A 23138-nucleotide genomic window follows, 5' to 3' on the forward strand; every position below is an offset into this window, starting at 1 on the left:
TGCTCAACTGAAATAAAAAAAGGAAAGAGAAAGTATTATACAAACCAAAAGGCTAACAGTGCAGCCAATCTTTTTGCCATCCACTTCTCCCATTTTCATGCAGTCCCTAAAGCAGAAAGTAATGAAAGTAAAAAGGAATGCTGTTTATCCTCTTACAGTGAAGCACACCTCAGAAAACAGACATATTTGACTTGGCAAGCTGGCTGAAATGATGGCATTTGGGTGAATAGCTGACCAAGTAGCTAAGAGATTTCATGCCTCCTTTTGTAGTACATTGAATACCTCAACTGTCAAGAAAGTCAATGTTTTCTTTCTGGCTCTGTCATTACTATGTGACCTTTTTTTATCACACAGGGAAAAAAAAGTAGCCAGTATAACCATGCTGAAATAAAAGAGCAACAGGCAGACATAAAATGTAGTCACTAAAAGAAATTTAACATAACTTTAAAACATTCTTGAATACATGGGCTAAACCATTTAAACCATTGCCCCAAATACTCTCATAACCACTGTTAGGAAAGACTGGGAGCCCTAGAGGCTGCAATCCAGCTGATCCCTGAAGAGAAAGAGTGCCATGCTTCTAGAAATTAAGAGTTCAGTCTCTTTATTGATGAAATAGCTTTCTTTTCAAACTATCAGTGATGACAGCAAGTGCAGTACTAGGTCTCACCATGTGTCCCTATGGAATCAGGGAGAAAACCTTACACTTAAGCTGTGGGAAATGCTACAGCTGGTGGCCATAAGGTGGACTAAGCTGAAATGTGAAGCCCCTACACAGGCTCACAACTGAGAGGGAAAATTGCTTTCAGTCTCACACTCCTGAAAGAGAGTACATGCCTCTCATTTCCCTCTCCTTGGAGCACGTGGTACAGTCAGATGTGAGGTGCTCACCCAGAGATCATGTCTTTGTATACATACACACTGTGCCAGCTGACACTACAACTAAGCATGATTGACACAGTGGTAAGAATTTTACATATTGTGTAAAACAACTGTCAGGTGATTACTGCTGAGCTCTGTGTCTTCAGACAGACTTGAGTCACCAACCTACTGCCAAAAGTTACTACATTCCCTGACAGGAAACTCAAGCACACCACTATATTTTTTACACCAGGGGCAGTCTGCTTGGTTGTTTTCATCCTGCCAGTTGCATTTTCCTGTTGACAAAGCAGCTACTGTCAGAGATCCCGAGCACTTACAGCTGATGTATCCATGTACCCATGTGCAGCCACCGTTTCAGCAAGATAACTGTATTTGTTTCCTAATCTTTCAAAGACAACAACCCTCCCTCTAAACTGTGATAATCGCTCACCTGTAGTCCAGGAGCCTCTCCATGAGGCGAGTCACAGTGGCAATTAATGAAACACCACTTTCCCTCCATGTTTCCCGCTCAATTTTCTTCAGCAGACTGAAAAATAAAGAAGCCAGAAAAATGTCACTGTTTATTTTTAACTGTTACTATGACAACCTCTCTGCTTTTACCAGTACCTTAATACCTTAGCAACATCTTTGATAGTTAGATTTTCTCTCACAAACACCCTCCCAAGAAGCACAATTTGCAAACAATGTCTTACCTAGGATAAGGACCAAAAAGTGGAATTCTAGTCCAGGAAGCATTGACAAAACAAATGATTTTTATATTAGCTGCATCAGGTTACAAGATATCAAATACCTAATTTTCAGAATATATTAATACCCCAAAGACTTAACACAATTCTTCCAAAAAATTTATATATTCACTTCATACTGATATGTCAAAATATGTGGAATTTAAAGGTGTTCCTAGAAAAGAATATTAATCAGCTCAATATACCTTCTCAATTTTTTATAAAGATGTTTCCTTTTGTCCTCTTTTCTCTAATATTTCAGTATGGATGAAATTTAAGAATAGAGGAGGGATTTTAACAAGATGATTCCCCCCCTTCACTTAATATCTCCCTCTTCACTTAATATTTCTTTCTGAGAATTTACTATCATGCAGATGTACAATTCCATTAGTTTATAGTGTCATAAGATTATTTTATTAAAAACTGTTGTGCCAATGTAAATGCTGATTACACATTGAAGTCGAAAGACTTCAAAATGGCAATGTAAGTGGAGCTATCAGTAAAACTATACTGAATATAATTTTCTTTATTTTTATTCTTTATATAATTCTGCTACAAGCCTCTGTTTTTCATTGCTTAAATTTATCAAATATTTATCATTTAGGCATGAATTTCTTACATTTTCTATATAAGAATGAGCAAATAAATATTTATCTACAGAGCCATGTTACTTTTATGCTTTGGTGCAGGAGCTCAGGTGGATGACACGTCCATGGAGATATTTCAGCAATCTCCCTGAAAATGCACTCAGTTATGGTTTATTTAGAAGCCTCTGAAAATTCCCACATCCTTAGAGGTTTTTAGAGAGTTGTTAATAGCATCTCTGAACCTTCTGTCTACAGTGGGCAAGCTGTCAGCTCCACTGACCTTCATCTACCCTGAGCATGCTCAGTCCCTAACAACTCCTACGTCCAAATTTCAAACCTCTAACAGCACTCAGGAACTTCTACATGCCAACTGCACTAGCTATACACTCCAGCTCTGCTCCTTACAGGCTCAGGGAAGTCACAGATGCAATTCTCCAAGCAAATTTGACCTAAATGAAGCTGTGCTCTGCTGGAACTGAGGAGGAAATAGTGATCTTCGTCCTGCACCCATACACAAATTTTAAACTCACTTCCCTCAAGGAGGCAGTCAGATGTCTTTCCTTCACAGTTAGAGGCTGGCTGTCTTTCATTGCTAGCAGGCAGATGACAAGACTGTCCTTAACCAGAAAATGCTGAAGCACTAAGCGGGCACCTCTGTTTTCCATACAGAATACACAGGCTAACTTAATTCACTTCTGAACCCCTTATGTTCCTTCTAATAGAAGTTTTTGTGTCTAATAAGAAATAAGAGTAGAGCCTGTCACATTATTAAACATTGATTGCTGCAGGGATTTTTTTGTTTCTACTTCATTTTAACCCTATGTTAAAGAGGAACATTTCAACCTAGATTCAACAAAATAATAACTGGTACTTCCTCTAGAAAAACTTCTCATTTAAAACAGATGGTTCTGCATTTGATTTCTGCATTTTCTTTATAATTGCATTGGCACATTCATTATAAAGACACAGTTTCTAATAATGAGTTGAGTAGATACAATCAAAGTACTTATACAAGCTGATATCAACGTGGTCGGTTGAAAAAATTTAAGACTTGCCTTCTGATGTGTGCCTCCCTCTCCCCGTGCTGCATTTCCAGCACAAGGCACAGAACAAACACTCAGAATGAAAAAGCTACTCAAGCATATTCTGGCTAAATCTAGGTAGAATTGAATCCCTGTTCTTGGAGATTCCAAAGCACAGCCAAGATGCTTGGCTGTCTTGTACAAAGCACTAAAAGGGGGTTAAACAACAAAAGGAGACTATAAAAATGTTTCTGTACATCCATGCTGCTATAGCCTAACACTGAGTTCACCTGAACAATTATGGTTTGCTTTGTTTTACTTGGTGGGGAGAAAGGGGGGTGGGGGTGGGGGTGTATTTAATTATGTTTAATCCTGGGTACCCCAGGAGTAAGAGAATAGTGATCAAGAGGACCAGAGTTCTCCAGGGATGAACAGCAGGCTAGAACAATGTTCAGGATAGCTCAATCACGCAGCAAATGGATTTTGTAGGCCTAAACCACAGCCTTTTTCAGGCTTTTAGGTCACAAGCAGCTAATTCTAAAAGTGCTTTAAAACATCTGGATGCTTCTTTTGGAGTCCAAAGACCTCACTATAGCCAGGGGTTCCCTGAATGACTCAAAGGCTCTCAAAAGACTCTCTCCAGACAGACTCTAATGGACTGGGCAGTGCTGAATTTAGTCATGCATTTGGAGAAGAAACTAAGATGACTGAAGGCAGCAGAGGAAAGGTAGCAGCCATCACTTTTTATATAATAGATTCATGGCTGGAGAAGTCACCCAGAAACTGGCAGAACTTAGTTATAAATGCCTTCTCAGCTGAATGCCAGCTACAATCTCTTCAAAGAGAAGCCTCATTGCCAGGCCCCCAGCAGAACTCATTAGGTTTTGTGCTTCAATGTGGCCACTTAACTTCCAAATCTGAAGTGGTTGGTCTTAGGCCAAACTGAAATACAGTTACAGAAGTAAAAAACTGGCAGTATGCATCAGATTCAGAAGAAAGACCTACTTGAGTATATACCACAGCTTCTGAGAATTTTATTTTAACCACCAACTGTTTAATAAAGTAAAATCATTCTCTTCCTTGTGCTAATTAACTCAGGAATTCAAGTGCAGTATTACAATGTAAATGTAGATCAGAACAGCTTTCATAACATAATTACAATGGATAGCAATTGCAACATCTAGTTTCTCATGATAACAAAATGTTCACTACTTCGTGCTTTGCAGCTCCTTCAAATGACATAAGGAGCTAATCAGTGAATGGTCATATTCAAGTCCCTAGAAAGACATTGATTCAAAACAAACAACAGTCACCTTCCCCCTACTTTCTCTGTTTTTATTTGATATAGGTAATTCTATCTAAATGCCCATTGTAGGCAGCAAATTCTAAGCACATAATGTTTTAGCTATCTCCAGAGATGCTTATAATTTATCCTTGAAAATAGACGTTCAAAGGAAAGATGCAGTGATTGCCTCTGGGAAAAAAAAAAAAAAAAGCAGTTAATGTGGGAGTTAAGAGATTTAAATTCATTTTCTAATTCAGACAAAATAAACAGTATGACAAAACCTGAAAGTGTCACAACTGCTGCAGTTCCCAGGCTGTATTCAAAGTAGGCATGTGCATCTCCTTGGTAATCAAAAGCAACCACACCTAATCTTCAGAAAGATCAGGTGATATTGTTGCATTTTCTTTCATTAAAGACTAAGAAGGCACTGCTTGCTTCAAAACTGCATGACTATTTCAGTTTTTGGGTACCTGCTATATCTCTGCCACTTCAGCCTAAACAAGTCTGCTTTCTTTCACTGTGTAAAGACACCGTAATATTGCTTAGTTTAAATTACTCATGGAAGAAATAAAGAAACCCCAAAATCTCAGGCTAACCAACCCTGTCTCTTGCAATCAACTCCCCAAACTGTCCATCTGATTTTCATCATTTTTCTTCACATATCCTAGAGCAATATGTAACCCTCCATTTTAGATTAGTATCTTCTGCAGGCTCTCCTCTTGAGACATGGTAATGCATGTACAGTCAATCAAAGTAAGAAAAAAAATAATCATAAATATACCTTTTTCATTAGCTGGGAGTGAACTTGAGCACTTACTCTGAAATTTCCCAGTTTAGTTTTAACTTCTGTTATACCATGACAGAAACCACAAGTATACTGATGCTGTGAGACATTTTGCAATTTAAATTACCATGACTATGTTTTCAGCATTTAGATTTATAAAAGGCTCTCAGCATTTTTCACTATATCATGTTTAACGTTCACCAGTTGAAATCTAACTCAAAACCATAAAATTTAGGAACTGTATTTGATACTTACATGCTTTCTTATAGAATTCTAAGTTATTTCAGTGATAGACACACTGATGTATTTTTATATAAGATTCATTTTATTAGAGCTTTTCTTTTAATGGCTTAATTTTACAGTTAGAATACTGTATTACTAAAATATTGAAAACACCTTACCTTTTATTATCTTTTCTCAGATTATGAAAATGTCATGAATAATTACAGGAAAGTTCTGCTTTCGCATACTGTACTGCTGTTTGCTATTACTCTTTCAATTCCATACTATTCTACCTAATCTCTCTACCCACTTTTGCTTCCATAAATGATAAATATTTAGGAACTCTATTTTTTTAACTCAGTACAATTACGGATTATTAAATGTTAGCTACTTTCAGACACCAAGACCTGAATCTTGTTCTTTAACTAAAGACAAGAGAGCTAAAAATAATATTTAAAGAAGAAAGAATGATTAAGTAACCATATAAACAGGAAAAAAAAAATCCTGTATTTAGTAGAACTGAATAAAACACAGCAGCTTGGAATCCTGAAGGGGAACAATACATCTCTTACTAAAATAAATATATCAGAATTAAGTGAAATCTTTCACTTTGGTGGAATTGAGCTCTGAGGAACAACAGAGATAGAGTCCAGTTAGTTATTTTGTACCTGTACTCTGTGACAATAATTTATTTCATTCAGTGGAATAATTTATGCACAACTTTAGGTGCTTCAGCATTATCATTAGCTTTTCCTATTAGATTTAAGTGGCATTTCATTTATTAGAAAACACTAAAAGCTTAGCCAATCATTTGTCAAAAGAATTTAAAAGAAATAATCTTATCAGAATAAACACAATTGTTTACATCAAACAGGAAATCAACAAGTGACATTACCCAGTGGAGTACAAGTTTGTAGCAATAGAAAATCACTTATTAAATGCTTTTTGTTGAATTGTCATGCCTTGTTTTCAAAATGCTCCATCTGAGCTCTACCTGCACCCTATGCAATTATGAAGCATTTCTTGCTTTTCTGATTTTAAAATTAGTAGGTAGAGAAAGAGAATGTTCTGTGATATAACAGATTTAGCCTTTCCCAATTATAGCTGTACGCAAGAAGTACTGCCAGACTTTACTGCCAGATGCTATACAACACCATGAAACATTTTATTCTTCAGATTTTAAGGAAAAAATAAAATAAGAAAAAGAAAAATGAGCATCACAACTGGTTTAAGCATTACTTCTCTACAATGACATTTGCATCTGATACAGCCAACTAAACTTAAGGAATTATAAGATAAACATATTACTCACATACTGTTGAAGAGTTCTCGGTATGTTTCATCACCTTTACCTTCTGACATTAGGCTGTCCAGTTTGTCAATCAGCTTTGCTTCCACCTGCAACATATAAGTGTGGTGTAAACAGCTTCTTTTTCTTTTAATGAGATTAGAGAAAATGGAAGGAAGATCTGGTTTTATGTAAGGGTCTTTGCTAAATGCATATTTTAGAATTATTGGTCAATCATGTGATAAGTCACTTCATCTCTTTGAAGCTGTTATAATTCCTGAGGTTTGTATGGCTTTCTCTTTTTTTTTTTTTGAGGGAGGGAGCTAATTTAAATTGAGCAACGTGACTTTAAAACTACAGGCTGAGTAGCATTTGCTGCTGCTAAGGCAGCTATCTATTTATGGAGTCAGAGGAAAAGCACACAGCCCAAATAAATTGCCTGAATTCTCATTGCAAGGCTGTAAGCACAAGCTATTTTCTTAGACTGAAGTAAAAATATCATATTTTCCAACCTGCACCCAATTCTTTATAATTTAATATACATAAATGTCTGCACTGTTCAGAATACTTAGGAGCTCAGAGTCTCCCAACATTCTTACCTGCCAGTGTATTTCATTAGAAAGCAAATTTCCTGGACTTAGATATTAGCTATCAAAGAAACTTGGTGGTTAGGAAAATCTGGTGGCAAATGATTCCTCCAATGCATGTTTTTAAGTGCATTGATTATAAAAAAATATAGAGCTTTTGCTACGCTGTGTATTTATATTTCAAACCTCCTTTTTATCAGTAATATATTAACAATCACAAATCTAGGGGAGAAACCAAGCTGTTGTCATTATTTTATTACAGAATAAATCTATTACAATTTACACTTAAAACCAATCTGAAAAGACAGAGAAGCAGAACAAGTGGATTTTCTTCCTTCTCACTCCTTATTAACATTTCTATGGTAATTTTTAACAATAAGCTTATATATTGATAGAGAAAAGCTACTTACTTATCTTACACGCACTACTCTGTTTTTAATAGTTTGGTTTGCGTTTTAGATGCAGGTCCCACCCCAAGCATTATGATTGCCTGGGAGTAATTAAAATACTTCTACTTTCCTTCATTTTGAAGCAGCAAGAAGGAGGGCACGGAGAATGGTTCGAGGCAGTGTGAAAGAACTGAGTGGGAGCTGAGGGAGCAGATGGCACTCTTGGTCGTTCCTTTCTAGCCCATTAAGAAAGTGTTTGAGCAACAAGAATACTTGGATCTTACTGAAGAACATCTGATATTTTTCCATAGTAACCAGAAGGGAAGCTGTTTGAATCCTATCTAACCAACAGTCTGTACCACTGTAAAGCAGAGGTGACCACCACAACAACCTCGTTGAAAACAGCTCAAGTTTTGTTCTTCACTTCAGCTGGCCATGGATTTTGTTCCTCATCTCACATGACCAACACGAAAGTATTAACTAGAGAACCTTACTAGTCCTGCAAAGAGAGAAAAGGGAAAGCCCTTGTAATCCCTCTCCAGCAGGCAGAGTTGTGGATACCTTCTCCACCCCGAACCACCAAGGGAACTCCAGGACAAACTAGGACTCCTATGAAATGCTTGATATTCAGTCCTGTTTTAAAAACAGCTTCACACAAAGTACCTGTTTAAAGTTGCCACTTCGCCTTTGCTCCCAATCCATCATGTCATGGAAAATAGGAATCATTACATTCCTCAGGTCTGGCTGAGGGATCAAGGTCACTTCCAGGAAAGGGCCAATCAATGCTGGAATAAAGTGAAGTTTGTGTTCTCCTAAAATGAAAATGAACATAAACTTGAATGTGAATTGAGTGTCCTGTGAGTTATCAAGCAATCCAAATGCTATCTGAAGAATGAAAAAATAGCATTTTAAATGCCTATAGGGTTTTTTTTAATCATATGTCCATCACAGCATAGACTATTTCTTAAGCCCAAAAAGTGAAAGCTATAGACAAAAGAATATAAGGCAAACGTAATTTATCAGATTTTACTATGCAATACTGAGTTCAAAAGTGACAGTAGGTTAGCTGTATCTGAAGTTAATCCTCCAGCAACAGAACAAAGACAGACAAAGCACTCTCTGCATTTCCTTTATATTTCACAGGAATAATTTGTTTTCTAAGACCTACATGTGTTTACAAAATCATTAATTTTCTGATATTCTGATATTCTGTGCTCATCAAAAAGGTAAGTACTTTGATTTTTACCTATCTTTAGTTTTGCCAGTATAGAAATGGAAGTACATATTTCAGTTGCAAGAAAACAAAAATACAACCCAGCTGTTCTTAAAACAACTTGCTTTAAAATCAGTTCTAAAAAATCTATTATCTCACCACGTTCCACTTAAAAGAAAATTAAGTTCTTGTCAGAAAAGCTAGAAATGACAGGAAAGGCATACAGCAAACACTGACCATTCAGATTCAATTTTTCACAAGTAAGACTTCATACATCCTCAAAATTCAGGGATTATGAATCAGGATGCACTGATTTTCCAAGATAGGAATTAATTTACGTCCAGCCCACCTCTGGATATTCCAGTGGGCATTCACCCCTGCCTGCTGCTCTGTTCAGTGTCTGCACTTGTGCGAAGGAAAACATGAACTCCCTTTTCTGGAAACATCCTAGAACGCTTATCCCTATGAAAGCAAGGTGACTGTACAAGGATCAAGGCTTACGATACGATGACTCTTACTGCTACAAGAATAGTAAAATGCCAACTAGCATTGCACCAACTGCAATAAATATCCTAACATTTAGTTGGGCATATTACCACATGAGCTCTATATTGTGTCCCACAAGACTCACCCTACTGAAAGGCATCATTTGCCTGCATCCCAAGGTTCCATTCAGCAAAGAACAACATGAGTGGGGAGGTGATGCACACGTATCCTCCACACACGTTCAGGAAGGAGATGGGATCTGGGAGTGTATCCCTGATATACCCGTTTTGAAACATCCATAATGTATTAATGTAATGTAGAGGGATGTCTTAGTGACTCAATACTAAATATTTTAAATAAGTAAAATATGCTACTTATGAGACGTTAACAAGATATTAAAAAGAAAATATTTCTTATTTTGAACATGTCTCTCTAGTACAGGCTGAGCTGAAAGACCAATTTTTTGCAACTACTTATCATGCTGGGGAAAAGATTGACAGAACTGAAATTGACAGTATCTCAGAAATCACTGGTGACAGTTGCTGTATCTTTAATAAGCCCTCTGATGAAGTGAAAATTGAATAACTAAAATATAAAGATGACAAATGTAGTGTCCGAATCTTCTCACTTTTTATTTTTTTCCCAAACAACATTGAACTGCATTTCTCCAACACTCATAATTGCAAACAGTTTGCACAATTGTTGCTTAAAAATATGTGTTCCTAAGTTTATATTCAAGAATGTATTTTTTCCATGTTGTCCAATGTCTCATTTATACATTAGTCACTGACTTGTTTGTGCCTTTATATTTTAGTGCAACTAAGACTTCAGAGAAGACCTGATGCAAATCCAGGATCTCAGGAGAGCTTCAGAATTAGAGACATGTCTTATCCTTAAACAATTTGACAACAAGGCTAAGAACGTTAAGTATATTTCAAGGCATAATAATTCTGCCCAGAAGGAATTTTTTCTTAATTTTCTCTGATGGTGTTCTCTCATTTCTCTGTGAAGAAATAGGGATGGGTAAGCTACAGTATCAAGGCATAGAAAGCTGAGTTTAGCTATAAAGAAGGGAATTACAGATGACAAACTTTTCCTTAAACTTGAATCAAGACTTCATGTCTTGAACATAATTATCAACAACTTGTCTATCACTGGGAAGTATATATAATAGGCAAAGAACTAATATTTGGCTTTCATTTTGAGTTACTGATGATGTGTTTAATCACTTACCTAAATTTTGCCACATACTGAAGATTTCACATCCCATTGTTACCCTCATGTCACCATATCTGCAGTGTATTAAAAAGTAAAGCAAGCAAGTGAAAGATAATTTAAGAAAATCAAGTTCATATGCCATCCCGTCACATTATTAAATTAAATGTCTCATTTGTAGTTCAACTTTGAAAGTGCTGGCTTCTCCCAAGTCTTTTTCTCTTTTGATTACACCCAGCTAAAACTGGATTCCTAAACCCGGTTTATTTGAAATATTGTCAAAATGCTACACATCAGTAACACAGCTGAGAAGCAAAACCTATTTTTTGCTATAACATGCTCCAGCTCTCTGAGAACAAATAGTTTTGCTCTAGCTTAAAGAAATACAACTCATTCATACAGACAATAGTGCAGTGCCTGGCAGAAACACCTGAACAAGTGTGATTGACTTAGGCATTCGCTGGCAATGAATGTCTGTTTTGCTCCCAGTGTCTGAACCAGTTTAGGCACTCATATGAAGGTTACTGGCTCTGAAGACTTGTACAAAGGGCCAGGACCAATTCTTTTCTAGACAGTGGATGTACTCCTATGTTTCTCTTTTGGGGGGTCCTTTTGCAACCTCCAATGTCTTGCATTTTGAGAAATTTTAAATTTCTTGCCATTTTCTACAAGCTGATAGCAATACTTACTTTTCTAAAACCTTTTTCTTCTTGGAAGGTGTGAACATCTCCAGTTGCAGACATAACTGGTTTATAAAAATGACAGCAAGAAAAAAGTAGGAATCCCATATCTACAATAAGCATATGGCATGTGGTTATTTCACTTTCTCAGTACAATTCATGACCACTCAAGATGCAAAATTTCAAATCACAGCCCTTGTTTCAATCTCAACTAATAAATTACTCAAACTGCTTTTGACTAAATTTCATTGACTCAAAATATTCTTTTCACCAACCCCAAGATGTTCAGCAGAACTACATCTATTTGCATATCCTACACCTCAAAATGTAAAAGTTACAAGCTGGGTTTTTTCACCCCTCCAAATCAAAAAGCCTTCCTTCTGGAAACTTTCTTTTGGGGATATTTAAATAGAAAACTATGAAAGCTATGGCTTTAATTCCAAACCCAAAAAAACCTGACACCTCAAAAGCTATCACATAACAGGACTGACGTTCTCTGTCCATCATACTTTATAACACTATTTGCAAGTCTCACCTGCTGCAGCCTTCACTGGATAAACTTAAGCCAGATTTCATTAAGATATTGCAGATATACAGATGTTTTGTGCTCATGCTTTATGAATCAGATGTCTCTACTTAGACGACTTAGAGATAAAATTAAAGTGAAATACTAATTACTATAACCCAATCATAGATGCTCCATGACTGGAAGCGTAGAGGGAGCCCTATTCCAGACCCTACAGTTCAGCAGGAGAGCAATAACATTGTTAATCAAGTTTAAGGAACATAGAGGTCTTGTCTACAGGAAATTATTTTATTAGTTTTAGCCTCTGAACTTACAAAAATGCATAAAGAATAGGCTTCCTCATGTTCAGTTAAGTAGATAAATCTGCATTCCTGCCAATCTATCTAACAGGTGTCTGGATTTTTGGAGAAGCATCCACAACCCTGCTGGAAGTCAACAAGAACTCAGTGTCTTCTCTAGGAAGGAGATTCTGCACTGTTCATGATGCAGCAGTTGGACTAACATCTCTTGGTTGGGTAGAATATTCATTCAGGTTTGTTTCCATGGAAATGTGTCTTTTCAGACACATTCCTACATCTTCTCATCTGAATCCTAAAAGCTGTAATTCACAGTTTATTATAAATGCAGTACCGCACTATATGAGGTACACACTAACATCTTTAACTACATTCACCATGAAGTGTCATAATTTTCTAATTTTAATTATGCAACATGTTAATTGGTCTAGAGATATTACAAAAATATAAATCTGCATTTTATATAAATTTGCATTGATTAAAAAAATGAAATACTTTTTCTTTCTGTAATAGCTAAAAAACCCAGCTAAATAATTTCATTAGTTTTTATGATCCAAAAAATTGTGATGTAAAAATCCTAAATAAGTAGTCTAACAAAGAGGCTCAAATAACAAAATGAAAAATAAAATGAAATTAAAAACCTCACAGCACTCATTTTTAAGATAGTCCTGTATTTAAGAAAAAAACGTCTCTGAAAGATTGAAATTGCTGATTTAGTACATATTCTAGCTACTTAGATGCTGGAGCTAAGTTTAATAATCACCAAGCCACAGGATGATGTAGCAACTGTTGCATCCATCATTTACTCTACCTTGTAATCAAAGTTTTCATTTAAGAAGTTTTTACGAAGGGCATCCGAAAGGTACAAGACTGTAGTAATGATCACACTGGGAAGAACAAAAAAAGAGAGTTTTCATTAAGTGGAAATTCATATTTAATACTCAAATAATTTTCAACATAACACATAAATACCTAACAGCACCTATTGACAGAAAACATGCCCATTAGGATAATAAGCTGTACTATAAGACTGTGCACTGAAAAAAAGACATTCTGTATAGAAGAATATAACCAAGACCAATCATAAACTTTGTTCTGAAAATAATTATGATTCCAGATTTACTACACACCTTGTCTTAATGGTATTAATACACAGAGTTGTAGAATTTGTTTTCAGCTTTCTTGGTAGTGCAAATAAGTGCATATAGATTATAAATATAAAATATCTAGTAAATGCCAGTATTCAATTGTCAATTCAATTCACTTGACACCCCTATGGACAGAAAGCCTCTTTAATGGCAACAGATGAATGAAAAACTGTGCGAGCTCTGAGAGAAGGATCTGCTTCTAAAGTTTTCTAGGCTGTATGTTGTATAAAGTCATACATTACCCTACATTTACACCCACCTGAATTATAGTAATCTATCTAAAATAAATATATATGACCAAGATCCTTTCACAGTGATTGTCATCAGGGGTCAATGATGGCTTTGTTTATTGCAGCAACCCACTTTGGTGATCTACATAAACAGAGCATTCTTTGAGATTATTTAAATACACCTAATTTCAGTGGTTCAAACCTTAAACTAAGCTCTGCAGCACTGCTGTCTGCCAACATATTTAGTCAAACTAAAAATCCATATAAAGCATTAAATTCTTTTTGAAAATAGTCAGAAGTGAATACTTACGCAGAGAAAAAAAATATAAAACTAGAATGATCTTTTTGCTATTATGTATTTTACAACAATCAAATGTTTAAAGATCTTCTGAGAAAAAGGTTATATCTACACATTTAATTTAATTGCCATCTATTATTAACACATTTAATTCTTCTTTGAACATAGTTCTTGACCTGCATGCTGTTGCAACACTAAAATATGTTTCCCTTTCTATATTTTGGGCATAGTTTTTTTTTACTATTTTTTGCAATGCATTCAAGACAAAACACCCATTAAGTAAAATAACAGCAATATATACATATATATTACAAGGTTACAATAGTTTTCATTTTTACAGTACTGGAGAAGTTAGCCAACCCACCTAGGAGATAAACTGTACTTTTCTTCTAGCACTTTTGACAGTTTTCACATTTATAAATAAAAAATGGCTATGTATAATTTAACATATTAGTAGTTCAAATGTTTGCTTCCATCCTTCTACTTTTAAAATTACTGTCCCCACCAAACTTTACCATCTTGTTTGATGTGCCTGAACCCCCGTAACAGCCAGGTCTGTTCTTAGAACAGTGCTTGAGTCTCAAGTTTGATTTATTCCTATGCCATTGCTCAAGTGTGTTTTCATACATATTATTTTCTCAAGGATTACACAGTAACTTTTCTATCCAAGTAGTGTTCCATGCTTAGTACTCATCAGTAAATTAACTCCACTTTTTCACCAATGGAGAGTTACAGCCTGTGTACAGCACTGGCTGTTGCATGGAATACAAAGTGAAACATTAGTAAAATGCAGTATAAGTGAAGTAAATAATCAAGGCATGGATAAAAACAGAGCCCCATCATTCTTGTTGTTGTGCAAGATTTAATTTAACGTCCATACGCTTCAGAAAATGGAAACAGTTTGTATATTTCAGGAAGCCATTCTGGTAGAAAAAGTCAGTTTATCAGAATTATTGTTAGATGAAATTTCCACCTAAGTCAAAAGTAATAAATCCCTGAAAAAACTGTACTCAAGAGAAAATTCCACAAGATCCATAACCATACTGCCAAGTTTACATTACATAGTTCTATTTATGTCTGAAACAATTCCTTTCTTGCTACATTCTTCCACGGCAGGTGAAACTGAAGAGAAAGATCTTCAATTCTTATGAGGTGAATAAAGTAGACATCTTAAATGCAAATTTTAGAATTTTTTTTAAAGAATTTTCCTGATTTAAGAGAATAATTGCAATGCAAGTATTTATTCCTATAGGGAACTTAACTCAGGTTTCATTTATTTGGTAAGCCAAAAGCTATGATATGGATCTCTAATATGAGAGGGTATGTTGTAGATAAAAAATCCCTCAAAACACCAGATGCAACACACAAGGTTGAAGATTTTGTTTTTGGCCCACCATCTGTTATTCTGAATCTACAACAATCTAAAATCAGGTAGAACAGAAAACAAGCTAAGGCTGGTGATGCTCATATACAACAAAAGCAAAAATTCACAAAGCAGAAGCAGCAGCCAGAGGACAGCTGCCTGACTTGGTACAGTACTCACATTCCAAGTTGATTCCCAGCCAGCGATTTCCAAACAACAACAACATTCATTTGAAATCCATCTGAGTATCAAACTATAAACTACTGAGTTTGTGACAAGACTTGCTTTTCTTCCTCTTACCACCTGCCACATATTTGTTCAGATCGCCTGTTCTACAGGCAAAACCCCTCTGCTTTTAGCTACTAAGTTATTCTGGACTCATGCAAAGGATGCTAACCCAATGTCTGCTAAGGCCATTGTTGGTGGAATGGCTTTTCCATCAAATTTTCAAAGCAAACCTTTCTGCAACAAGCTGTTTGAAAAATCCAGAAGTTCAACAACTATTTAATGCCTGGGCTATGCTCTGGCAACTGGGCTTTTGCCTGGGCAATCAGTGGCAGAAAATGAAAGCTTTCCTTTTCCATGCTGATATAGGACAAACATATAACATTAGCTTCTTATTCCATTCTTTGCTATTTCAGAGTGAAATAATCCCAAACGCAGAGGTATTCAAACAGAAAAAAAAAATTATTTCATATTTCATAAAGAAATGAAATAAACCTTGAATCACATATATGTGTATGTAAATACTCTTATATGTTTATGAGCTTATTTATACATGCATGGCTATGTATATCTGTTTTTTTGTGAAGGACTGAATGCCAGGCTCAGTTGCTAGCAACATTTTGTATTATATAAAAGCAAAAATGTTGTTAGCAAGCACTTTGTATTACATAAAAGCAAGAATTTTTGTTCATTGTAGGAGTCTCAGACTCCCACACCATGGGAGCTAACAGGATTCTTCAGAGCGCCATAATGATGTCATTAATGCTGATTCAATGTCTTCCCTTACTGTGTATTCCATTTGAGTTAAAATAATAATAATAATAATAATAATAATAATAATAATAACAATAATAATGTATTTCAGCCATTACTAAATTTGATAACCAAAAGGATTCTCTGCTTAAAGTCCTTATACCCAACTGTCAGTAGATATATTTGAAATTTCAGTTTTAGCAACATATTATGTAAATCTTACTTTACAGGTCAATTATTGTACTATAAATAATACTATTTGTACATCTATTTTGTATGCTTATGATATTCAAATTGAGGATTGGATGACCTAGCATCTCAACCATTAAGCAAAATGCTGAAAGGATATACATAGTTAATTAAACAGAGGTCTTGAAAATTAAAGCTTCTTGCATACCAAGAGAAGCAGAAAAGTAGTTCTTTGTTCAATAATACACAAGGCATAGTATGTAATGAATATCAAAGATTTGCTCAGCAAGTAATTGAAACTCCTTTGCTCTTCAAGTCCCTCCTCAACTGTTAATAACATGACATACCCGAAATTCAGCTGAGTCTCTCAAACTGCTCTCAAAAGATGCCAGGCAATTAAAGTATTAGACAAGTCACTCTTTTCCTGACCTTAAGGAAACTGAAGCCAGTGACCATTACACAGTGATTTCCAGTTGAAACTGTGAAGGTCTTCTCCAGAAGCTTCAATTTTAATTAGGCATATTTTGCTATAAAATTTAGTATTTCTCTCTGGCGCTAGGCAACAGATTCAGACATCTTCCTATATTATGTAGTGCTCCTCTGCAGTTACAAATAGAATCTAGATACTACCTAGTTAACGTAGAAAGGAAGTCTACTCCTAGAATGAAAGAAATTAAAATTATATTTTCTATAGTAAACATAAAGTCATATTTGTCACTCAGTAGTAATATCCACATTAGAAATATTAAATGACCACAAATAATTAGTCTGCTTTCCTGCATGCATGCTGATTAGCTCAGATATTACACAGTTATAATTATATAATATTTCATATACAATATAGATTTTAATATATAAAAAATATTACACAGAAGCTTTAAACAGAGTTATTTCTGTCTCTTCACTCAACTCTTAGAAGCTAAGGATGTTTTTGCATGTTCTCTTTCCATTACAGAATACAATTCAAAAAATCTATTTCCCTGCTTTAGTCCTAAGTTTGCCTTTTTAAATGTTACTTTATTTCTTGAATTTTAGAAGTCAGTTGGCAGTTTATAATGCTAGCCATTAATACTTCCACACATTGGGCATCAGAACATTCAGAACTGTAGATCATACATGTGTCATCAGGAAACATCTTAGTTTCAGGACAGTTACAGATTCGACTTCTTGAGCTCATAGCATCTTCTGGTTTTGGTGTTTGTTTTTTTTTTTTAATTTCCCAGACAGCATCCAAGTATCAGAACCTATATAATTACTGAAAGCATTACAACTAGAAAGAAAAAAAAACAACTAGGAGGCAGGGGGCAACAATATTTTTATATGCAAATATTGTATATTGTAAGAATTATGGCATTTTAAGACTTGGAAATATTTCAGGTAATTCTAATTCTGTATACATAAGTAAGAGGAAAAAGTAATTTCTCCCCCAGGAAAAGCTTATTCCTTGATTATATCCTAAGACTTATTTCTTCCCTAGATTCAGATAGGCTAAATCTCTCTTCCTGTAAATATCAGAGTTTGAATTCTATCACTCCAGGGACAGGGAGAGAAAGCCAGTGCTGCTGTTGATGTGACTGCAGCCATGGGTGAAGCTCCCATGACACACACACTGCCCTCAGGTGAGCCGCCGTCCCGCGAGTCAAAGGAGAGATGGATCAGAAGGTGGCCGTGGGACACAGGAAATACAGCACTTGGTTTATTCCTGGGAAGCAGAAGTTTGAAAAGACCCACACTTATTGGATCACTTAATTCTGCTCTTAAAAAGACAGGCTAGAAGACCTTCTAGCTTTTTCTTTTAGACATGAATGGAGCAGAGAGTTCAAGAAGTTTTGCCTTCTGTTCTGAAGAGTCTCAGATCCCTGGAAGTGCTCTGGCTGATGAAGAGAAGCCCAGGAAGAACAGCTCACTTATCTCTGTGGGACAGGGAGTGCCCTAATTTTGCATCCTACCTCTAGGCTCTTTCCTTTGCACTTAAAGATTTTGGGCTGGAACAATTCTAGCAAAGCTACTACTCTGTGCTTTTGAACACCTTGAGGAAGCTGAAGGAAAGCAGTCCCTGCCATTGTGGTGAGGGACATGAGGTAAAGGAAGAAGCTCCCATTCAGAAACAGCTCTGGAAACACTAGTTCTCTGCAGCTGACAAGAGAACAGAAGCAGATTTTCCTTTCTGCTGCCTCAAAAAAGAACAGAATAAGAACATAAGAACAATGAGGCTTCAGCTTTCACCACCCATTTAAGTACACCTGGTCAACCCCCTCTTTCACAGCAAACTAGCACTTCTTCCACACAGAAACAAATTCCTGGCCAAGCAATTATTGAAAGCTGAATTGGTAAAGAGGTGCTTTATAGCCTGCTTGCTGGCAGAAGTGCTTATGCAATTGTGTGTTATCAGGATCAGTTAGCTGGTCTGGTGAGCTCCTCGTGGCCAATTCCCACCAGCAGTTATTTTCAGCTTCTGCCTATGTTCTTTGCCTGACAGAACTGGGCATAGACTCACCTCCTAGATGGTCAGAAACAACATGACATGGATTAATAAAGGGAGATGTGTGATGGTTAGTAAAATACTGGAGAAGAAAAAAGTGTTCCTTTTGCAGAACTTGGTATCATCTGAATATCACCAGCCATGTAACACGTGCCAAGGTCGTTCCTAAACCTTAGTTCTGTACATATCAGCTGCTGCAAAGCCATCTGCCAAGGCAGCTGTTACTAGAATATATAAAATTTTCTTAGATTATTTATTTTGTCTAAAAGTTCCTATTTTTTTTCCCTTCTTTCTTGTGTTTCACTGTTTATTTCTTAAGCATGATGCAGGCTGGTATCAGTCATACCTTATTTAATATCATACACAGAAACAAATGATCATATCCATTCTTTAATTAGTAACTTTCTTTTTCCTGGAATTCAAACTTGAAAAAATTAGCCACACTGAGATAGCAAAAATTAACAAAAAATTGTTTTAAGTCATGACAAAGTTTGAAGAAATACTATTATCCTTGCATATCCACACGCACACATAACAAATACAGATCATAAACACAAGAGTTGTTAAATTTAATTGCACCAATAATATTGCTACTAGTAGTATGCACAGCACCACAAATTTAAATTCTCCTTGAAGCCAGCAGGCACAATGCAGACTAAAACTGAATTTTAATCAGACGTTGCGATGCATATCATGAAAGTTAAAGTCAATCCTTCATTCTGGATTCCAAGGTGTGCCCAACACAACGCCCCTTCTGTGCTGACACTGATGTTTGCATAGCTGTGCTGATAGTTGGGCTGGTTTATCTGATCTAAAGCTAAGACTGCAAAAAGGACAGGTGGTGATAGAGGTGAAATAAAACTTAATACATTGTTTCAGACCTGTTGTAATTACTTCCTAGAAATGCTGGGAACCTATTTCTTTAAAAATAAGGCCTGAGCATAGAAAGAATGGCTGACAGGTAGGTTTCATCTGAAAATCTCACTAAGCAGGGTGAAAATCTCACTAAGAGCCTTCCGTGACTGCTGCCTTGTGCTGTACCTCATTTCCTGATTCTGTGATTTTTCTGACAAACACCAAATGAACAAACATGCAAAAGCATCGATAACAATATTACATTTAATTTCTTCTCGAGAGCAAACAGATCTTTACCAACTCAGAATTTCAAGAAACAGATATGAAAAAGAAGAGCCTTAGAGACTTGTCATTCGTTACATGGAAAACAAAGCTGTTGATGCTTTCAGCTTTATTCTGTGAAAGTGTTTCTGAGTTTCCACTTATATGTGCTTACTAAAATTCAGAACAGAAAGAGGTACAGATTATATCATAAATTTGTTGTATAAAGGAAGTCCAGAGATTTGAAATCTTAAATTAAAAGAAGAAAAATTGAAGCCAACATTATAAAAAATACACTGAATTTTTATTACATAAATCATATAACTTCACTTTTATCATGATCTGTGCATACTACCTGTACTTTTTAATAACATTAAAAATGCCTTACTTGTTTGCAACCAAACGCATCACTGTCCAGTCTTTTGGAAACATCTCTGGTCGTATTAGTATCCGAAACACTGTGAAAATCTGCAGCAGGAAATCCTTTGGAAGGAAAAGAAGCAGTCATATATCTTTGCTGCTTTAAAAAGAGCAGTGAGCTTCAAAAATATTTTAACCAGAGAGAAAAAAGTTATTATAGAAATAGCAGAAATGCACTTATTTTCACCATAGATAAACCTCTGAATGCTTTGCTTTTTTTTTATTACTTCCCGAGAATTTTCAAATAGTGATTTAATCCTTTCTTCTTAAAATGACGAGAATAATATAATGTGCCATTTGATTGACAGCAATGCATAAAAGAAATGTCAAAGATGCATTTGGTTTCCACCCATACACTTCCACAAATGTGACGTTGAGAACAATTTGCAAATCAAAAAAGCACTTTACAAACACCAGAGAGTTCAGAATATCTCCTTAATCGTGCCAGGTTTCCATCACTTTCGAGATTCATTCTAAAAGGAGCAGAGAGTGTGTAAGGACAATTTTGTCACGACCAAGACCAGTGACTCCAATAGAGATGCCCAGGTCCCATAACTGGTGGTGCAGCTGGCTGCCTGTGTGCAGGTCACTTAACCTTTCTGCCTCATTTGCTGGATCTAAAAAAACAGTCAACACCTGTGAGCTACTTTGAGTGTAGAAAGCACTGCCTGGAAGCTTTCCGCATTATCATCTCCTATGTCATGTAACTCACTAATAAATAACAAAAGTATTCCCCTCAGCACATTTTTTTCAGTTTTGCTTTTTACAAATAAAACTAACAACAAGAGACCATCTTGATTATGTATGGTACTGCCAGTATTCTTTTAGTATAAAAGTTGAGTTTTTGACAACACGAAGAGCATGAGGCAAGTGATATAAACACATCTAACAGAATCAGTGCAGTACCTGACCTTGAAATGTTTGGTATTCATTCTGCCCACATCACTTGTAGAGAGTTACCTCGAAACACAGATGAGCTGAAGATACCAATAATTTTGAACACCTAAATATGCACTCAAGTGCATTTATCAAAGTGTAGATGACAGGCATTGCACAACAGATGTCTTTCATTAGAGAATCACTGTAAAGGGGGACAAATACAGGCACTGGGTAAGGCAGATGAGATCCCCACACCCACCCACCAGAGAAGATTACATAAAAGAGACAACCTGTTTTCTGAGCAAGATGCCAAAAAATTATTTGTACTAAAGAGTATAAACGATAGTCACTGCAGATAACATACTGTTTGAAAGCAGGTGACCAGCTTTACAGATAAACAAGTACCTCTCCCTACAAACAACACATTTACTCCAGACCATTTTTCTATAGCTTTGCACCTTGTACTTAAGTGCCTTTTTATTTTGCAGAGGTTACCTCTCTCCCCTGTGAAGTAATCCCACAATATGGCAATACCTTGAATGTTGCTGTTTATCACCTCACAATAACATCCCAGATTCTTCCATGTTCCCTTTTTATCTGTTATCACATGTTGCTGCTTTTAAGGATCTCACCAGTGGACTGCTGAACTGAAGAGGCCAAATGGCTGTTATTGGGTAACCATAAAACCATGCAGTAGTTTGAAGATTTAAAGCCCAAGGGCTGTGTGAGGTGTAAACTTAGCACCTTTGAGATAGCTTGTTCAAAAGTCATTAACAGTCAGAAAGGAAAATCATATGTCCTTCATTTCTTTGGGTAACTAGGCTAGAATCAGAATACATTTTTTTATTCCAAGCAAACTTTAAAACAAAGCAAATGTAGACACTGGCATTAAATTTTGAATCATTAATACCAGGCTAATGGTTTCTAATTTTCACTGAAAAAATAGAAAATTGTGTCACCAATATAGTGATATTAGATGCAAAACTTAGATTTAGCAACAGATTTTAACATTTATAAAACATTTTTGCCGGCAGTATAAGTGAGCTAACATTTGGTTGGTTGAGTACAGATAGAATTAATGTCTCATATGTCTTGTACCTTAAAAGACAAAAAGGAAGTAATTTTGTCCTTTTATATACTCTAAATACCATCTCTTAATATTCCTACCTAATCTACACAAGGTCTAGTCCTATTTGTAAAATAATACTAGATAGTACTATAGAGTTTAGTATTAATTCACACCACTTAAACAACTTCACACCCAAAGGATGGGATGCCATCCAGAGGGACCTGGACAAGCTCAAGAAGCAGGCTGGTGGGGATGTCATGAGTTTTAACAGGAATAAATGCAAGGTGCTGCTGCTGGGTCAGGGCAAACCCCAGAATCACCACAGACTGGGGGAGGAACAGATCCAGAGTGGCCCTGCCAAGGACTTGGGGTGCATGAGAGGCTGGACATGAGCAGGAGAAGTGCCCTCCCAGCCCAGAAAGCCAATTGTATCCTGGCCTGCATCAAGAGCAGTGGGGCCAGCTGGTCAGGGGAGGGGATTCTGCCCCACTGGTCCACTCTGGTGAGACCCCACCTGGAGTGCTGCATCCAGCTCTGGGGCCCCATGACAGGAAGGACAGGGACCTGCTGGAGTCCAAATGAGACTACCAAGATGGTTAGAGGAAAGAAGTACCTTTCCAAAAGTGAGAATTGGGATTGTTCAGCCTGGACAGGGGCAGGGTGACCTAACAGAAGCCCCTCCAGTATCTGAAAGGAGCCTGCAAGAAAGATGGGGAGACACTATTTAAACAGGCATGTAGTGACAGGACAAGGGGGAATGGCTTCCAACTGAAAGACAG

The 23138-nt window shown here is 36.3% G+C and overlaps 1 protein-coding gene across 4 annotated transcripts in view; it reads right to left on the reverse strand.

The window, feature by feature from the left end:
- Window positions 1-23138, reverse strand: part of DOCK4 (dedicator of cytokinesis 4) — a 224507-nt gene that overhangs the window by 33318 nt on the left and 168051 nt on the right. For 2 of the 4 annotated variants that reach the window (XM_088054847.1, XM_088054844.1), the window contains exons 27-35: window positions 20380-20474; window positions 12999-13074; window positions 11375-11475; window positions 10704-10762; window positions 8435-8583; window positions 6820-6905; window positions 1575-1601; window positions 1313-1408; window positions 46-106 (exon numbers count right to left, since the gene is read on the reverse strand). In XM_088054847.1, coding sequence (XP_087910973.1) covers window positions 46-106; window positions 1313-1408; window positions 1575-1601; window positions 6820-6905; window positions 8435-8583; window positions 10704-10762; window positions 11375-11475; window positions 12999-13074; window positions 20380-20474 — 750 coding nt within the window. The remainder of the gene's footprint in view (window positions 1-45; window positions 107-1312; window positions 1409-1574; window positions 1602-6819; window positions 6906-8434; window positions 8584-10703; window positions 10763-11374; window positions 11476-12998; window positions 13075-20379; window positions 20475-23138) is intronic. The other 2 variants (XM_088054848.1, XM_088054845.1) reach the window with 1 other exon arrangement.

The sequence above is a fragment of the Pseudopodoces humilis genome, chromosome 5, assembly GCF_049639895.1.
Source record: "Pseudopodoces humilis isolate 2021_Gansu_Grassland_sample_001 chromosome 5, ASM4963989v1, whole genome shotgun sequence".
Taxonomy (NCBI): domain Eukaryota; kingdom Metazoa; phylum Chordata; class Aves; order Passeriformes; family Paridae; genus Pseudopodoces; species Pseudopodoces humilis.